Source organism: Ceratina calcarata, unplaced genomic scaffold (genome assembly GCF_001652005.2).
Source record: "Ceratina calcarata isolate Rehan_Ccalc_2016 unplaced genomic scaffold, ASM165200v1 scaffold209.2, whole genome shotgun sequence".
Taxonomy (NCBI): Eukaryota; Metazoa; Arthropoda; class Insecta; order Hymenoptera; family Apidae; genus Ceratina; species Ceratina calcarata.
Window position 1 is genome coordinate 538,798 of NW_017142569.1, and position 17,500 is coordinate 556,297.

A 17,500-nucleotide genomic window follows, 5' to 3' on the forward strand; every position below is an offset into this window, starting at 1 on the left:
GCGGATACGTGTGGGTGCGTGCGTCCGCGCTCGCACGCATTCACCACGGTCAGGCGACTGGATATATTAACGCAGAAATATCGTTCGTTCACCGCCCAGTAATTCATCACGCATATGCATTTACGGTAATCTACACTCGTACGCGTCCTGGAAAAAATTGCTTTCGAGAGTCGAACAAATGTATTTTAAATCTGCTACGTCCCCCGTACATGCGCTCGACGAACAACGAGGAAAATAAGCGGAAACGCCACAGCGAAAGGAGGGTAATGCAAAAATCAATGAAACCGAAATATCGTTTTTAATTCTATAGTACGCCTCACGTTCCACTCTATCCCTCGTTTCATTCTTTTTCTCGCGCACGATTTTCCTTTATGCCGAGTTCGCAAACGAATTAATGCTAGTAACGGCCATGTAATTATGTCACGGAACAATTCATAAGGATTCCGAATGCAATTTCATCACATCGGCGTCGTCGTCGTATCGTCTCATTGCACTTGTACAAAGCGCATCGAATTTTATTCGGGAAACGAGCTTTCGTCGCTTTTCTCGAAACTATTCTATTGCTAAACAATTCTGACCATTCGCACACACTCCGTTTAATAGAATGTTTGCTCAGTAAACTGTTTAGACAACAAATCTAGGCACACACTTAAAAAAGTTCCCCAGTGCTGCGTTGTGTAAAATTTTGTATCGTATCAATTTCTCTCTATAACGAGGCGTGGTTCTACACTCGAAACTAGCAATCAAACTACGCTCCGCTGAATAAACAATTATGTACTTTCTCGAGTTTAACAATCGAGAACAATAACACTTTTTATGCCCGCGCTACCACATAACGATGCATGGAAAAATTTGTAGTTAAGCAACTTTTTAATGAAGCTTTTCCCGCAGAATCTGCGGCATTCTTATTAGCGAACACGTGGTAAATGATTTCGAGAAAGTAGAATTAAGGTTGCTTTGTAGCCAAGATGTAAGGGACGGAATGGAGCGTGAAAAAAGTGTTTTTAAATTCAGTCTGGATTACAAATAGTAAAAGAAACATTGCATTCAGAAAATGCGTTAGAAAATTTTACTACACAGGAGTTTAATTATGTGGAGTGCAGTAGAATAATTTGCATGTTGAAATAGTTACGATTATAAATTACGAAATTCTACTTTATAATTTTACATCCAGAGTAGTAAAATTCTACGTGTAGATTTTAATAATTTTATTTCTAAATTAAATAATTTTATCTGAATTTCTAGATTATATACCACGTTTGGAAAATGCTAAAAGCCGCTCGATGCCTTCCGGAGTGAAGTACCACACAGAGGGACACGCGTTTACTCGGGTTTTGTAAGGGTTTAGTGCAGTTCGTGCCACGCGGCACTACCAAACCGGCGATATGTATGCAACCCGCCTCTATGAGTACTCGTACAGGCTGATATCGGGCCGATATTCCCGTTCCTCGTCCCACAGCCACGACTGCGGGTTGACACACATGAGGAACACGTGTTGCCACTCCCACAAACCGACGGATAACACTATATGCACTAGTATCATCACAACCGCGCGAGGCACGGAGTGCGTGCACGCGACTGTGTTTGCGTACACACTAGGATTTTTCGTAATCCCCGCAAGGAAAGAGAAAGAAGAGAATCTTTGCACGTGTTGGTGCACGGGCTATCCAGAGTTAAGGAAAAGGTCGATAAAAATAGGAAGCAAGAGAACGAATATTTGGAATTACGTTTGTTTTGCATTTTAAGTAAGAGTATTTGTCTTGAAATTTTGTATAAACTTCGTATTCTATTCGATGGCGTGTATTCGAAAATAAAAAAATTGTGAGAGGAGGATGAGAATCGATTTCTTATTGTGATATCTCTGTTCGGAGATCATTGTATCTCAACGTATTTTGAAAGTTTCCAATTTTCCCAACTTTCTGTACGCGACGTCCTACATACGAATAACTCCCGCGCGACTACTCTAGTTTCGCGGAAACTTATCAAACCCAATCATAGCGTACACGAATGGACAGTAAGTTCGGAATGATCTGAAAATCGACAAACCGAGGTCTGAAAAATTGGCAGCGCACCTTAAGTCGACGCGACGGCTTGCTTCTACAAGGTGGATCGCGAGGCGTGATCAGTTTACGATTAGATTATTCAGCTGTAAAAAGGATTGACAAAAAATTTGATAAAATCATCCTAATGCTCTCCTTCAACCATATTATTTCAACTAGAAGAACTTCCGTTTAAACCTTTGACGGGAAAATAATTAAGCGCCTTAAAGCTGCTCATGCTTCGTGGTCCACCCTGTATATTACTTTCGTCAGTAACAAGACGGAAAGTGTGTTGAAAGTAGCAACGGGGAGACAGAGGAGATAATGCTGTTTCCTTTCGCGCGATATTCACTAGATTCGATGGGAAGACTGTACTTTTATACACAATTCTCGAAACTGTCATTTCTATTCGAGCGATCGGACGAGCGAAAAACTGATGAAATAACGGCAGGAAGTGGAAAGGGAGGACAGATAAATGGGCGAGCTGAAGGTAGTAATTCGCCGATGGAAAAATTGTTATTCTCGCGGTGCCACCTAAATCGAAAGGATTTACAACTATATGTAAACCGAACGTCTCGTATATCGAAGCTATTTTCGAAGGAAGAATTTCACGCGTCGTGCTCGCAGACACGATATTTCATTCTCCTCTTTTTTGCATTCGACAGCAACGCCCGAGGTGCGCCACGAGGGAGCGAAAGAGCGGCCGCCGGAAATGGTGGCGAAGCACTTTCGATTTTCCGTTTCCTCCGCTCTGTATACGGAACCAAAGACGAAACACGTATACCATGTATTATTTTTTTTTTATTTCTCCTTTCCTCTTCCTTTCTCAATAAAACCGCGTCAGGTGGCGCAGTGAGGAAAAAATTTGTCGCAAAAACGAATCACGCCGTAACGAGGACCTACTTTCTTTAATGACTTATTCAAAAATAGATAGTAAAAATCCCTATTCTAGATTTTCATTGTTTATTTTAAATAACTATTAAATGTTCATTTCGAAGTTCGTACTAACAAAAAAACTATGCTTTTATTAAATAAATAAAGAATACTGTTGTTACATGAAATTGGATTCGATGTTTAGATGTATCAAATTGGTTTGTTAATACAAAGTAAGCTATGCAAACGAGAATTAGTCGTAGGTACAGCTGTATTGCTGAGTCGGCTAAACCTAAGGATCACCAAAATCATCCCCATCTCTAATACAAGCTCGGTCTATATCCTAGCTTAATGCTGTCCGACTAAAATCACCTGCATCTACCAGATATCTGCAGAGAAGGTTTCACAGTAGCTATCTTCAATCGGAATCAACAGATAACGCGTGTAATTACTAATTAACGAACAGCTCAACTATCTGTGGATTATCTGTATCCATATATAGATTAGAAAATTGGATTACATTACCGTTATAAATATTTCATTGAGTCGACTTAATAAAAAAATGAACTATTTAAATAATTAACGAAATATAATAAAAAAATGAATAATAAAAATATTTAATTGATCCCGAGTTTTTATTAGTTGAATACGTATAAAGAAAATGTAGATTTCGATAAACGCACAAGATTAATTGTAGACTCGAACGATTCTGAAATAAGTTAAAAGGGACCAGGGCAAAGCGTTCGAGGAAAGGACCGAAAGTCGTCTGGTTACTTGCCCAAAGTTAAGCGACGGCCGGGAGAGCGTAGGAGAGGCCGTTCGATCGGGGCCACTCGCGTCGGCGATTGATTCTCGCGATATTTTAGCGAAAACTTTGGACCGATCGAGCAGCGGCGAAAAATGAAGAAAGTTTCCCACCGGGCTTTCGTGCTCACGTCCTTCGCAACTACCCACGCCCACGTGCGCGATATACTTGCCCCGATTCTTTGTCTAAGTCGCTTCTCACCGCACCCCGACTCGCCCGCGAATCAGTTTCCCACGTACCGATGCTGGTTATCAAATTGCTCGATCCGATTGAAATCCGATGTGAACGAATGAGAGCACAGATTGATCGCGCTGGGAATCTTTCAGGAACTTACATAAAATTGAACGAAGTAAAGTAAATGTTAGTAGTACGAAAATAATTTAAATCGTATTCTGAACAGGGAAATTATTTTTACTTTTCATATAAAGGAACCACCGTCAAATGAATATCTGTAGATGTGCAATTTTTGTTATGAATACAGAATTGAAAATATGAAGTAAACGAAATCACGAATTTTGTGATCTCAGACGCTTTCCACAATGATTAGAAACAAACTGGAATCTCGTGTCGCAAGCGGGATAGGGAGAATCAATGCAAATTGCGTGCACTACGTTAATTTGGGTACAATTCTCAGCGACATCTCTCATGTCAAAGTTCCGTGACAATTGTAAGTCTACATCGCACGGCATTCGTCATCGCCGAGCTTACGTGATTCCCGTCTACCTGGAAATTCCATTAAGTCGTCCGCAATTAACTGTGACAACAATTGACACTGATGATGTTAAGCGCGTGTCGCTAATAATTGAAACCGTATCTGATCGACACCGAATTACACGTTTGGGCGAATTACATATTTTCTTACCGTGCATTTATTCATTAAATAAAATGAAGCCAGTGGAAGTTTACTTAATTCCTTCGTTCCTAAATTATGTTCGGATAAAAGAAATTTGCTTCTAATAAAACAGATCGAATTAATTGTAATAAAAAAGTTGGCAATGATATAAACTTTGTAAGTGGTCAACGAGCAATCACTGCCGGTAACTTTATACTTATTTCCAGGCAAGGGTGAAGAGAAGAAAAATAAAAAGTAGCTAAAAAGATGTATGCCGGGAACAGTAAACGAGTGTCAACACTGGCCGGAAATTCCGAACTTACGCGAAACTTCCTGCCTACGAGTTTGACCCGTTTAATAAGCCGCGCCTCTTTCCCGTCCCTCCGCCGCGCAGTTCTCCCGCAGAATTTTTACACAGCAACGGGATAGCAGTTACCGACGCCGAGGAGGAAATGGCGCGGAAACGCCTCTCCGCGGGGGACGCAAAAGGAAAACGAAGTAAAAGAAAGAGCACGAAAGCGCGGCATTTATTAAATTAAACGTCAGCTTCCTTGACAGGGACTTTTCCAGAGAGTCCTCCTTAGCGACCAACTTCCGTTCCATTTCTTCGTGCAGTAACATGAAAGCTGACGGTGTCGGATCGCCTTTACTACACGATTTCTGACTGTTCGAACTTGTTTTGTTTCGTACTTTACTTTCAAGTATACTTAGCTACTTCGATAGCGAGGTAATCATTAATTACACCTAGTATTTGTTAAGACGTGTGTCACGCTCGTAATTAAATACTTTAGTTTCCGTTCGAACCAACTAATAGATCACTCACGAACAAAATCTCTAAGTGATCCCATAAAATACCTCCAAATTCGGCAATTACAAAGCACGTCATACGTAGATTGTGTTTCGGTAAATTACCCGAGGCTAAAACTAACAATTCCATAAATTTCTCCTGCATAAACACCTTAAACGTATGCATATAAACGCGATACCCGGGTAATCGACGGCGAGAAAACAGTGTCGGCCTCGTGTAATAGGAAAACTATTCGTCGCAAGTAATCGGTACAAAAACGGGCAGAATTCCTGCAGGAAATGATCCTGGAAAGGACTGTCGGATCGGAGCTTCTTGCCGGGGAACTGCGGGTGATACGGTCGGCTTTTTCTTGCCGGGAAAGTTTTCGAGTTTCTCAAAGCCCTGCGACTCGCCTGGCGCGGCGCGGCGCGAAAGCGGACAGCGGCGGCGGCGGCGGCGGCGCGGCGTGGCGGCTGGGAGAGAACTGTAATAGAGCAGCGGGAACTGAACGTGCACAGGCACGAGAAGAATGAGGGAAAAGAAAAAAGGAGAGGGAGAGGTGAACGAGGAGTTAGCGGGATTTATCGGTCTCGGACTTATTAACTCCTACGGCGGAGTTAACATTAATCTTGACTCGAACTCGGTAACTCGCGAACAATCCCGATCGCTGCCGATTGCTGCGACCTTTTTCCCTATTGGCTGGCCCGTTCTCGTTTCTACTACTGTCGCACCGCGTCTGATGAGAAGTCGCTGATCTCGACGAGATCCGAGATGGAAACCCGTTTAATACCGTTTCTCCAATTTTCCGTTTCGTCACGCGCTTTGCAATATATTGTTTTTTGAATATTTGTTTCCTTTATACAATTATTTCACAAATCTGACTAAGCATAATGTTAAAAATTAAGAAAATATATGGAACGGAAGATATTGAGTAAACTGAATTAATTTCAATTCATGTTAACTTATTGAATTATACAGAATACGTATTCTGAAATCTTATTAAAATACCGCTTGCATAAAAAGCTCAAATGTACAAAAAATTATAATTCATAGCTTGCGGAGAAAGTTTATATTTTTTATAGTCCTTGCGTCGAGCAGACGAATCGGGCAGTAATTCTTCTATTCGTAAAATACATCTATGGATTTAATCCGGCATGAACCGTGAATATTATACATCGACAGCGAGTTGCCGAATCGTTTGCCACTTCAACATCGTTCACGGCGAGAACTTTGTATAGCAATAAGAAACTTTCTCTTACGCTACTCGGGTCTTCCGTTCTCTTCTGGAAAAACGAAAGAACAACGATAGAGCTCGTATTATCGAAGAAGCGCGCAACTGCTCACGAGAAACCGTATCGCTATCGTTCCGGAAAACATTTAACTTCACGATAGTCGTGTACCAGGACGGATGTACGATTCCCGTGGAGCTGGAAAATCGCGTATATTTCCTCGTAGAATAGTCGTACATACGTGTACCGTTACGTTTCCCCGAAGTTGAGTAAATTAAAGGAGTTTATTGTTGCGGTTTAAATCAAGTACACGGAATTAGGAAACTTCGTTTACGTCGCGTCAACGTCACGTTTCATCTCTGTGTAGTATCATTTTTACTACGTCGGGAATTAACAGTACCATTTTTACTGCTGTTAATAAGCAGGGAAACCTCCTATAAAAATTACTGGCAATTTATTAAATCTTAAAATACAAAAACAGATATTTTTTTCCAAAATTAGTAAATCCTATCTCGATGTTAAACACTTTCAATTTTGATTCTTTGGGAAGAAACACTTAATGATCACGAAACGCATATCGCGCTAAAATAAGGAAGCGAGAATAAAAAAGTGGACAGAAGTACGCGTACCGAATCATTCGTACGATGGTCGTTCCATAAAACGCGACTCGGCATAGCGCGACAACGGCCCGCTCGCAATTTACCCGACGATCAAGGATCCAATTTCGTCCGTCGCCTGTTTTCCCGCCCGACATTCCCGTCTTGTTCCCGGGAACATGTCACCGAAGACTGCTTTACGTTACCCGATTTCTGGCGGCCTCCAGGGCGGGACGCGTGCGTTAGCGACAGCATCAGTGGCTGGATATAGTTTCCTCGCCGGATGACATCCAAGCAGAAGGATTGACGGCCGCCAAGAGCGGAAAACTTTAGCCGGTGGACCAGTTTTCCGCGAATTTTCGGTAACGCGCGTCACTCCTTGTGATTAATGACCATCCTATCCCAACGTGGATTTTTTCAGGAATTCCCAAAAGTCAGTTTTCGGTCAGTTTCTGGTACGCATCGCGACAGCTCTGTCCTTCTTAGTTGAAATATCGCGTTTGACAAATTTTCGTTGTTCAACATTTTCTGCTCGTGAAATACGAGGAAAAAAAATTCGAAATTAACTTACGCAACGTCAAGAATTGGCGAAAGCAGATGGGAGATGAAGTTTGTTCGACTGTTTAACAAGCGTTATGCGAAGTTGTTAGGAAACAAGCGATGCCCGTAAGTTTAGTTAAGTTTATTGTAGCTTCATTCTTAACAGAGTTTAAGACGCTCTGCAAGTGACTGTGGCAGACTGAGCTTAGCAGACTGTAACGAACCATGTTGCTCTTTCCTAACAAAGCGTACCTACTCAATTTTTTTACGTAGCTAAGTTCCTGTTTCAGAGCTCCTATTACATCCTACGTTCGTCTCCCTGAACATGATACACGCATTACATTTTCCTCTGATCACCAATTAGCTAATATGTATCATTAAACGAAGATCCCATTGACATATTCTTTTTATACAAGAATGTGCGGCCCGAAGTTCATTTCACTTTCCGTAAAATTATTCAGGAAAGCCTTGCTCTTATTGTTGCTAACATGACGACGCGAACTCATCGAAGGCGTGTGCGACTAATCGAAAAAACGAGTCAAAGCTTGAACTCGCTGGTGCTAATCCGAAAAGCAATTACAACATCGTCGTACAAGCCTGATCCCGGGACCAACGTTAAAATCCGTTTACCCGGGCATCTCGTAAACCGTCCGTCCCGACGCAACGCGATATAGGGAAGTTTGACGACCCTGCCGGCGGCCCGGGCGCGGGCGGCTCGGCACGTTAAAGCCGCGTACACACCGAGGCTGACAACGCGTGCCTGGGTAAAGTCCTTATAATTTATGTCGAATAAACGCAGCTGAGTTTACCGGCGAGCTAGCGCCGTACCAACACCGGATAAGGAGCGAATGAGATATCTCCGGCCATAATATGATCAGCGACGCCCTTAATCCCGAAACCCTGAGCCCACCTACGACGTCTCGGAACGGCAATGCTGGCAATGCTTGCCTGAGAATGAGGACGAAGCGCCGGAATCGCGGGAAACGCTCATAAAGGCAGATGCGAACACGTGCCTTACATACTAAATCCTCATCTTACGCCAAAGCCCCGACGCGCTGCATGCTCCACGACGCGCCGTACCATGCCACGCCGCGAGCCGTGCCGCCGCATACATACTGGGTGTCTCTAATTTCATCGCGACCGACGCTCTATCCTCCACTAAAGAGATTGACTCGGTCGAGATTGAACTTCCTTCGTCGTACGCGACTTTAGCGGAACTTACAGCGGATATAACGGTGAGAGGATTCCAAAGGGCTGGCACGTTATTTTTCGGAACTGCGCTTGCAAAATGCTGCGTTCAAAGTTCACTAAATTTAGTTCCACGTCTTACATGCTGAGTCAGATGAATTAGGAATTTATGTAACGAACTATTACGAGGTCGATAAGCTTTTATATTGTTGTTCGGTCTGATAAATTGTGAAAGACTATCTCTGTACGTATGTATCTGTCAGAACTACAAACACTTTGTCAACTTCAACTTTTGAGCTCGAAAATGCGTCGCGAAGTGGCGAGATAAAATTTATGTGTTGTCGTATAACAGTATCGCCTATCTGTTCCGCGTATCAACCACGTAACACAAATCTCCCTGTATTCACCGATATATGATACATTTCGCGATTCATCAGTATCTTGTAATTTATTACGACACATCCTCCATGAACAAATGGAAAATCCTCCGTCACAGTTGGTCAAATATATTTACCTTATCGATGTCTGAAATTCTGACATGAGATGGCCAAACAATAGTACTCGTATTAAGGAATCCAATTTCCAATAACCGGGTAGTAAAGCAGAAACGTGTCAACAGAGAAGACAACTGACACGTTCACTGTCGACTCGCCAATTATCGCGGAATTCTATGAAAATCGACTAAACGTCGGAATAGTTGGCAATCGTGAAACGACGCAAGCCGCGACATCGTCGGTTTAAATCGAATTTCCAAAAAGCTCGTGCCGAAAATGCGACGTTCGCCGCTGGAACATTTCGTCGAGGGCGAAGGTGAACCAGGGCTGGTATGGCTCGGCGTTCGACGAATTCCTACGCCGCGCCGCTGCTCGCAGTAAATGTATTGTCTCTAGGACAATGCAGTGGCTGATTGCGAAGCGGTCGGGCGAAAACTTGACCCGAAAATAAACCGAATCGGTCAAACGGAGCCGTCGACCGCTGCCAAATGCAGCCACTCGGAATAGTTCCGAGCAGGATGACCCGGTACCGAACCTTCCCTCTGCCTCGAACTTGCTATTTTTCAGGGTTGGTCCTCTCTGTTCATTGTACGATCGTACCAAAGTACTGGTGGCGCGGCGCCGACAGGAAATCGCAGGGGAAACGAACATGCGCCATCGTCGTTACGCGAAACTCTCTCAGCGAGCCAGACACTTTTCAACCTCGGTCCTTCGTTTGCTTTTCCTCTTTCCTCTCACTTTCTTTGTTGACGTTCGCCGAACCGACCCGTTCGAAACCAGCGGAGAAAGGGTTTTAAATAATGGCGCTAGTTAAAAGCGTCGCGCATATCGAATCTCTTTTTTATGCAAAATTTTAATATTATTAAATATAGAATTGCAATAAAATTTAACAAACCGATCATAAAGGATTCGAGGATAAAATGTTCAATACTAGACGTGCAGAGAGAAATTTAATACGTTCTACTCAGATTTCTGTGAGCTCTTCTGTTCGATACGGAGGCAAAATGGATTCGCAAGATGTACGTCACTCTTGTCCAGCTCTATTCTTTAAACCCTCTTCTACCATTTACTGGTGTCATTGTAATTCCGACCGAACAGTTTCGCTAGTGGCAAGTCCGTACGTGCGGGGTATGTCAAATTCGACACATAAAACTGCCCGGCCAGACAGTAACCATTCCGGCTTAACGTATCGTCAGCACGTGTTCAGGACGGTCGCCGGCGCCGAGCCGCTCCGCGCGACGTCGTGGTCTGCGACGTCGCCTGCGGCCCATTATTATGGCGGTCACACGGACGACCGTAAATAATTGGAATCGGATGCTCATTAACTAAATAGCTCTCCGGAATCGTTTGAACACGAAACGAAGAAACGAAATGTCGGAAAACGAAAGAAAAACGAAACGCGGCCAAACGAGCCGGATCTACTATTAGCACGCGTTCGAGGAACAAGACGAGTCTTTGTAGCCCCGCTGTGAAAACTTCGCTAATTTCGAATCCTCCTTTAACAAAGCTCTCCTGTTAACTACGGACATTCGTTTTCCGCGGCACGTGACTTATAATCTTAAATGGGTTTCATCGGTGCTCGTACAAATGTACGTTTACGAAACAAGCGTCTGGCTTAAATAGACAATAAATGAGTAGAAATAAATCCCGACTTATTCAGACTATGATGTTTCTAAGTTTTCTCTTAAATGTCTCTTGACTGTAGAAACATACTAGCAAGTTTGAGTAGACGGAAGTAAAATGAACCGTAATGAAATAGATAAATAGGAAGACTTACAGTTTAAGTACAGAAGGATTCCAGCGACGAACACGAAGATAACGACAAGGAGAACCAACAGCAGCAAGAGTATTGTAGGCCTGCACCACGGGTTTCCTACGACTTCCGTTTGTCTACTATCCTTCGCCCGTTTCTGGTCAATGACGCTTGACTCCCCGCTCGCGTTTACCACTACACCCTTGTACGGATACTGCGGCGTCTTTTTCTCAGCAAGAAATCCGTGATCGTCCTCGGGATCCGAGTAAACACCGTACGCCTCGAAATTGTTCTTCCTGTATCCGTTCATTTTCTCCGCGTTAGTTTCCTCCTGATCCTGAGTCTTTCTGGTATAAGCGGCAGACGAAGAGGAGCCCAACTCGCCAATCTTCAGCGTCTGATCGTACGACTTATCTTGATACCTCGAGGACGAGGAACCCTCGCATTTAGCCCTCTCATAGCTTTTAGAACTGGTCAACTCGTATTTGGAGTCGTATCCCTTGCCACTGGTCTCGTAAGCCTGATCCTCATAGTCGTACGATCTAGGATCGTAGGACTTGCCGCTCTCGTACCTGGGCAGGGTCCCGTACATCTTACTGACGGAGTGATACTTGCTCTCATACTTTCTACTGGAGAGATCCTGCTGCGCGGCGCAGGACAATTCATAAGCGGAGTCGTGGGTCTTCACCCCGGATTCGTAACCCTTTGACGGTGTCGGCTCGTACACCTTACCCGAATGATGATGATGATGGTGATCTTTCTTCGGTTCGAGCTTCAACGTCTCCTCCGCGTATCTGGACGCGTACTCGTAATCGGTCAGATCTCTCGAGTACCGCCTGCCGCCCGGCTCTTGAAGCTCGCCGGGATAATTCCTGCTGAGCTTCTGGGCATCGTTCCTCTCGTACGGAGCGTCTAAGTCTGACTCCTGATACGTTCTCTGATCCCCCCGACGTTCGTACCTCAAGTTGTCCTCCGGATAAATTCTGTTATCGTACCGGTCGATATCGTCCCTGTCGTACGGTTTCCGATCGTAACTCTTATAGCCCCGCGTCGATTGATCGTGGAAAGTCTGCTCGTACGGCGGCAGGCCGGAGGCCGACGGGCCGTCCTGATACGACTTCGCGTCTTGGTACTCGAGGTACCGGGAGGATCTGCGCTCGCTACCATAGTCCATCGAGCCTTCGACCACGTTCGGCAGTTTGCTACTTAAATTCTCACCGGTTCCGCTGGCGAGAGCTTGACAGGTCTCCGCATGCTCGACCAAGTTCGGTAGCCGTGACAACGAGCTACCTGGCGTGTTCTCCGTCAGGTCGAGCTTCAAACCGTTGCTGCTCGTCCTGCGCATTTTCAGGAATTCGCATGATCGGTGATCCTCGAGTGGCGCACGACCGCGACGACCGCTCGTGCCACTCAATCGACGACGATTCGCGCGACGGTTCTCGGTTTAAAAATTACGGCCGGTCGCGATTTATTTTCTGTTCTTTTAGATCAACGGGAAGTCATTTCAAGTTCGATTAATGGGCAGGCCTTTCGATGGGCGAAGCGTGGTTAGTTGTTAGTTGGGGACGTTACTTAAAGTCTGAAAAAAGAAAAGAAGAGGAAAGAGTTAGTTAGTTATTGAGTTAACAGGATTGATATTAAATATTTCACATCTATTAGTGATATGAATCAGGTCGGGTTTATTAATGTTTATTGAAAAAGCGTTGGTAATTGCGTCTACTCGTTTCGGATACGCGAAGGAAGGGCGTCCAGCGGTTCGCCAAGCTCTTAGAGCGCGCTTATCTATAGACGTAGACCGTTATCGATACGTATGTATATCTCAATACAGTGCGATATGTAGCGTGTTCGGGGTTGCAATATTCTGTAAGCACTTCTCCAGACAACGATTACAGCCGTATGCTCCCTACCTCACGAATGGTCGATATAACAATGACGACGATAATACTCGATCGTGCGTGACCGAAATGCAACGTTCGTTGCGGCAGACGATAATGCCGTACCGGTGTTCACGTGCAACGGCTAAATTTCGAGGAAATTCTGGCTCTACGCGTCAAATCGAATTAATTCGTCCGCCGCAACTGTTTATCCTTGAATACATAACGCAAATTTAATATACCCGAATGATGCGTCTGATATCGGTCTAATAACTGTACCACCAGGTCTTCCGAATCTCTTGATTCGAGAGGGGAAGAAGAAAACAGACGGTCGGGAACAATTGTAGAGGAGCAATGAATCTCTTGCACGCAATCAAATCGAGAAAAACATTTTGCGTAGCAACTTCTAAATTAAATACACTGTCCGCTAATCGAAATCGAGAGAAGAGGAAGCGATTATCAACTCTGCGGATTGGAAGGGGAAACTGGAGCTGAGGACCGATCGATAATTAATTAAGCATGATTGCAGAGAAGAGGGAAAATGTCACGTTTCACCGGAAGTTTCAGCGGCAGCTACGCCGTCAAGAATATCGTTTCGGCGGAAACTTCTCAAGTGGCGTACAATAGGCGCTCCGCAAACAGTATCCCATCCCAGTGAGGCCGGCGTTTATCTTTCATTCGTACGTATCTTACGCGAAAGCCGAACTTTCATTAATACGTAATAGCGTAATCTCGACCGTTAGGTGGGATGCCACTCGCAGACCATCGATAAAACAGAAAGTTTGTGTAATTTAAGCCCTTTGATGAATCATGATCCGCGAATTTCAAGTTTGACTAGTTCATCGCTTTGCAGGAAAATGATTGAAATGAAAATTGAAGTTGTGATGAGAAGACTCAACCTTCATGTAATGAAGAATTTCAATTTACGATTACCTTGATTTCCTTTGTGTAATAAATCTAAAAACTGAAGTTGATAAAAACGTGTATTAAGAATTATAACGAGAACTGATTCTCAACGAGACAAATAAATTATACTGCGGCAGAGTATATAATATATTTGATACTAGCTCTAAGTAGAAACAGTCTACGCGTAGTCAGACGACGGTGCGACTGCATCCGTGCCGAGAACGTGGCAATTATTTTCAACTCTATCCAAACAAAACCAATCGATCGACGTTATCGTGCCGGTCGCTTTTCCGTGTCTAACCGTAAACCGTTCTTCGTCGAGTAAACTGTAGTAATAAGTGCGACAAGGGCTCAAAGGAGATCGTCGTTCCGCATGCAAATATGATTAGTTCCGGAACGTAACTTCATTTGCGTATATTAAAAGGGCAGATAGCTCACTTTATGCAAACGATGACAGGGTGGGCGTGGCGAGGGGGATACAGGTACCGGGCCGAGAATGGCAAGGGCGGAGGAAGGAAGGAATGGATGCCTCTTAGAATGGAAACGGCGAGAAAAAAAATGTTTCGCCAGGAATTATAAAAAGGTAGCCCCGGCAGCTTAGCAGCATACCGAGGAAAAATGGTATTGCGTACACGCGAGCTGAATGAAAGGTAGTGTTTCCTGGATTCTGATTGCCAGTCGTTAAATGTTCCATCCATGTCCGCTGCAGTGATATCACCACTCTTCTCGCGTAATTGAAGATGTCCGCAAAAAGAGAGTCTTGTGATTACAAGATACCTTATTATGACAATAAGCGATGAAGAAAACAGTATTATCATTTTTCAACTGCTTGCTTGGCAGCCATATACAAATGCATAAAGAACGCTGTCAATTCTTGTAACGCGTATTTTACATTTTAATTGTTTGAATAATGCCTGATTAAATCGAGAGGGAAGCTACTGGTATATCACTTACGCCAGAGCTGTCCATGGGCAGAGCTTCTTACGCGGTTTTGTCCTCTCCTACGAGCCGCAGCTAGAAGCAAACAAACACAACGCATTTTCAGAAGTTTCATTGACTAATGCGTGTTTGTTAGAAATAGAGAAAGTAGAGGAAGCTCCCTGAGCTATGAAACGTAACATGGACAGCACTGACTATATATACTCTGTAATCAATTCCATCAGTTTATATCAATATTTGGACAACGTTTGCGAATTTGCTTGGCGAATATCAATTATCTGTTCTAATTTCTATTATAAATCTGTGTCAATAGATTTTGAACAGATAAAATTCTCCTATCGATGCTCGCAAGATATTTCATAAAACTATTCCGCACAATTTCCCCATTTTCCCTAAAATTATTACACCAGGAAATTTGCATACAAAACACCCACCCACACTATATCATTTCCGCATTAACATTTTTCCCATAACCGAATGCATATATCTCATCCGCCCTATGATCCGTAGTTTGTTCGCTAACGTTAACCGCGCGCGCATCGGCTGGCTTTCAATTTCGGACGTGCCCGGTCGTTCGTTCGACGGTGAACGGCGCGCGGTAGGGGCGACTTCAATAATTTCAGACAGTCGAGCCGAAGAGCGTCATTTTCGATGGAAATTTCATAGCCAACCCGGCGCGGCGGTGCTTCCGGTTTGAACACGGCGTTCCTTTCCGATGCTCGCCGTAGTTCGCGCGGGCATTTTTCAAGCATTTATTTGACAATTTGGCAACCGATGCTCCGAGCGAGTCGACCACCGGGCCAGCCAAACACCCGCAGAAACCCGTCGCAGAGTTCCTGCAAAAATCCTTGAATTATTTATGTTTTTTCCAAGAACCGGCGGTTGGATCGCAGGGTGCAAATACATCTTCCTTCTAGTCGATCCTATGAGTGCTTAAGGATGTATAGGGTATATACTTAAACAATGCTAGCATGTTGAATTTGTTACTATAGATTCCTATTACTATTAAAAATCTAAAATTATAGTGATTTCAAATTTTTCATAGGTAATAGTATCACCTACAACTTTTATTCGAAGCATTTGTCGAAATTCCGCAAAAAAAAAATTTTCGNTACATAAACTTTTGGGATTGACTGTATAGTCCATACATCCTTAAGGTACCGATCTCGCGACCGTTTCCGTTGTGCATTTAACGGACCTTCATGCGGTGATCAAAAGGTAATTTTGAAATAAGTTATTAAACATTTAATCCCGTCAACTCAGCACTTAGGACACTATTAATGTATAAATTGATACGTCAGTAATTCATAATTCGGTGATGAGGAATTTTGATAATTCATGACTGTTGATTGAAAATTCCGATAATTAATAATTAATGACGAACTGAAAATGTTAATACTTTAGAGATGCTAATAATTAATAATTCTGCGTTCAATTAAGCGGCAAATGTAAATGCGATGGCTAATATTCAAACGATGTTATCAGCGTATGCGAGCCACGCGCATCCTTTTATATCAAAGAGCGTTCTAACGTATTACTAACGTCACAGCCATGAAAGCTCATAAAGGCCCTAATGACACATCGATACCATAGTACTGATACCGATATTAATGCATCGACCTTGTCGTCACAAAGTCCATGAAGCTGTAACGCTAATGAAACATCATCAGAATATTCGTCAGAGAAGAGCAGACGTTTTTCATAAACCTGATTAAAACCAAATGATTTAATATGAAATCACACAAATCTAGGTCTGTTTAAGAGCGTTTCACACAATAAAGTACAATTGAATTACGCATTCTTTAAAAGAAATTTCATTAAAATATACAATCTTAGAATTACCAATAGTTCTTAAAATATGTAAAAGATTCAATTCGAACGAAATATAATAATAGAACGAGATAATATCGTTGACAATCGACATGTCCTTATGAGAGTAATTGGTTAATCAACACTGAGTCAAGATTAATGGTTTTCATAATAATCAATGATAATCGGCTCAAGAAGAATACGCTTTATTATCGAGCCTACTAGGTTATCGACGATGCGTCGATCGCGAACGATATCTCTTTATTCGCCATTGTCCATGCGTTGAAACGCGAACGTTTATGAAACGTCTATCCCCCCAGACGGACGCTTGTATAACGCGTAATTAATCTGATGAACGGGACAACGATTAAACGTGGTTGGGGCTGATCAATGCGGACGGTCGTGCACCCGAGTACTGCAAAAGTTAATCGAAATCGGCTGACGTTCCACGAAATTGATGGACACCACGTCCCGTTGCAACATTGAAAACATAAAGGATATCGATAATATTACATTTGATCGTGTCGAGTCAAATAGAAGATCGTACGGATGCATCAGAAATGAAAAGAATTTGTTGTTCACTTAATTTGTTTAGAAAACGATTTTGATCTACCAGATACTTTAATCATGCAAAGAGAAATATAAATGTTAGACGTCCTATTACTTCTTGTCAATCGATAAATATCATACCTGATATTTATTTTTACATTCCAATGAAATAAAAATGTATCGAAATGTAAAAGTGAGAAGCACGACGGAATACGTGAAGGCCTTACGAGAAAGATGATTAAATAACACGAACCGTTGTGAAAACCGAGGGAAAAAAGGGACAAGGG

The 17,500-nt window shown here is 43.1% G+C and overlaps 1 protein-coding gene across 1 annotated transcript in view; it reads right to left on the minus strand.

Moving 5' to 3' along the window:
- LOC108622162 (agrin) overlaps positions 1-17,500 on the minus strand; it is a 286,403-nt gene that overhangs the window by 215,748 nt on the left and 53,155 nt on the right. The window contains 2 exon segments of the mRNA XM_018019866.2: positions 11,161-12,715; positions 14,871-14,930. Of these exon segments, the coding sequence (XP_017875355.1) occupies positions 11,161-12,481 (1,321 nt within the window). The 5' untranslated portion in view covers positions 12,482-12,715; positions 14,871-14,930.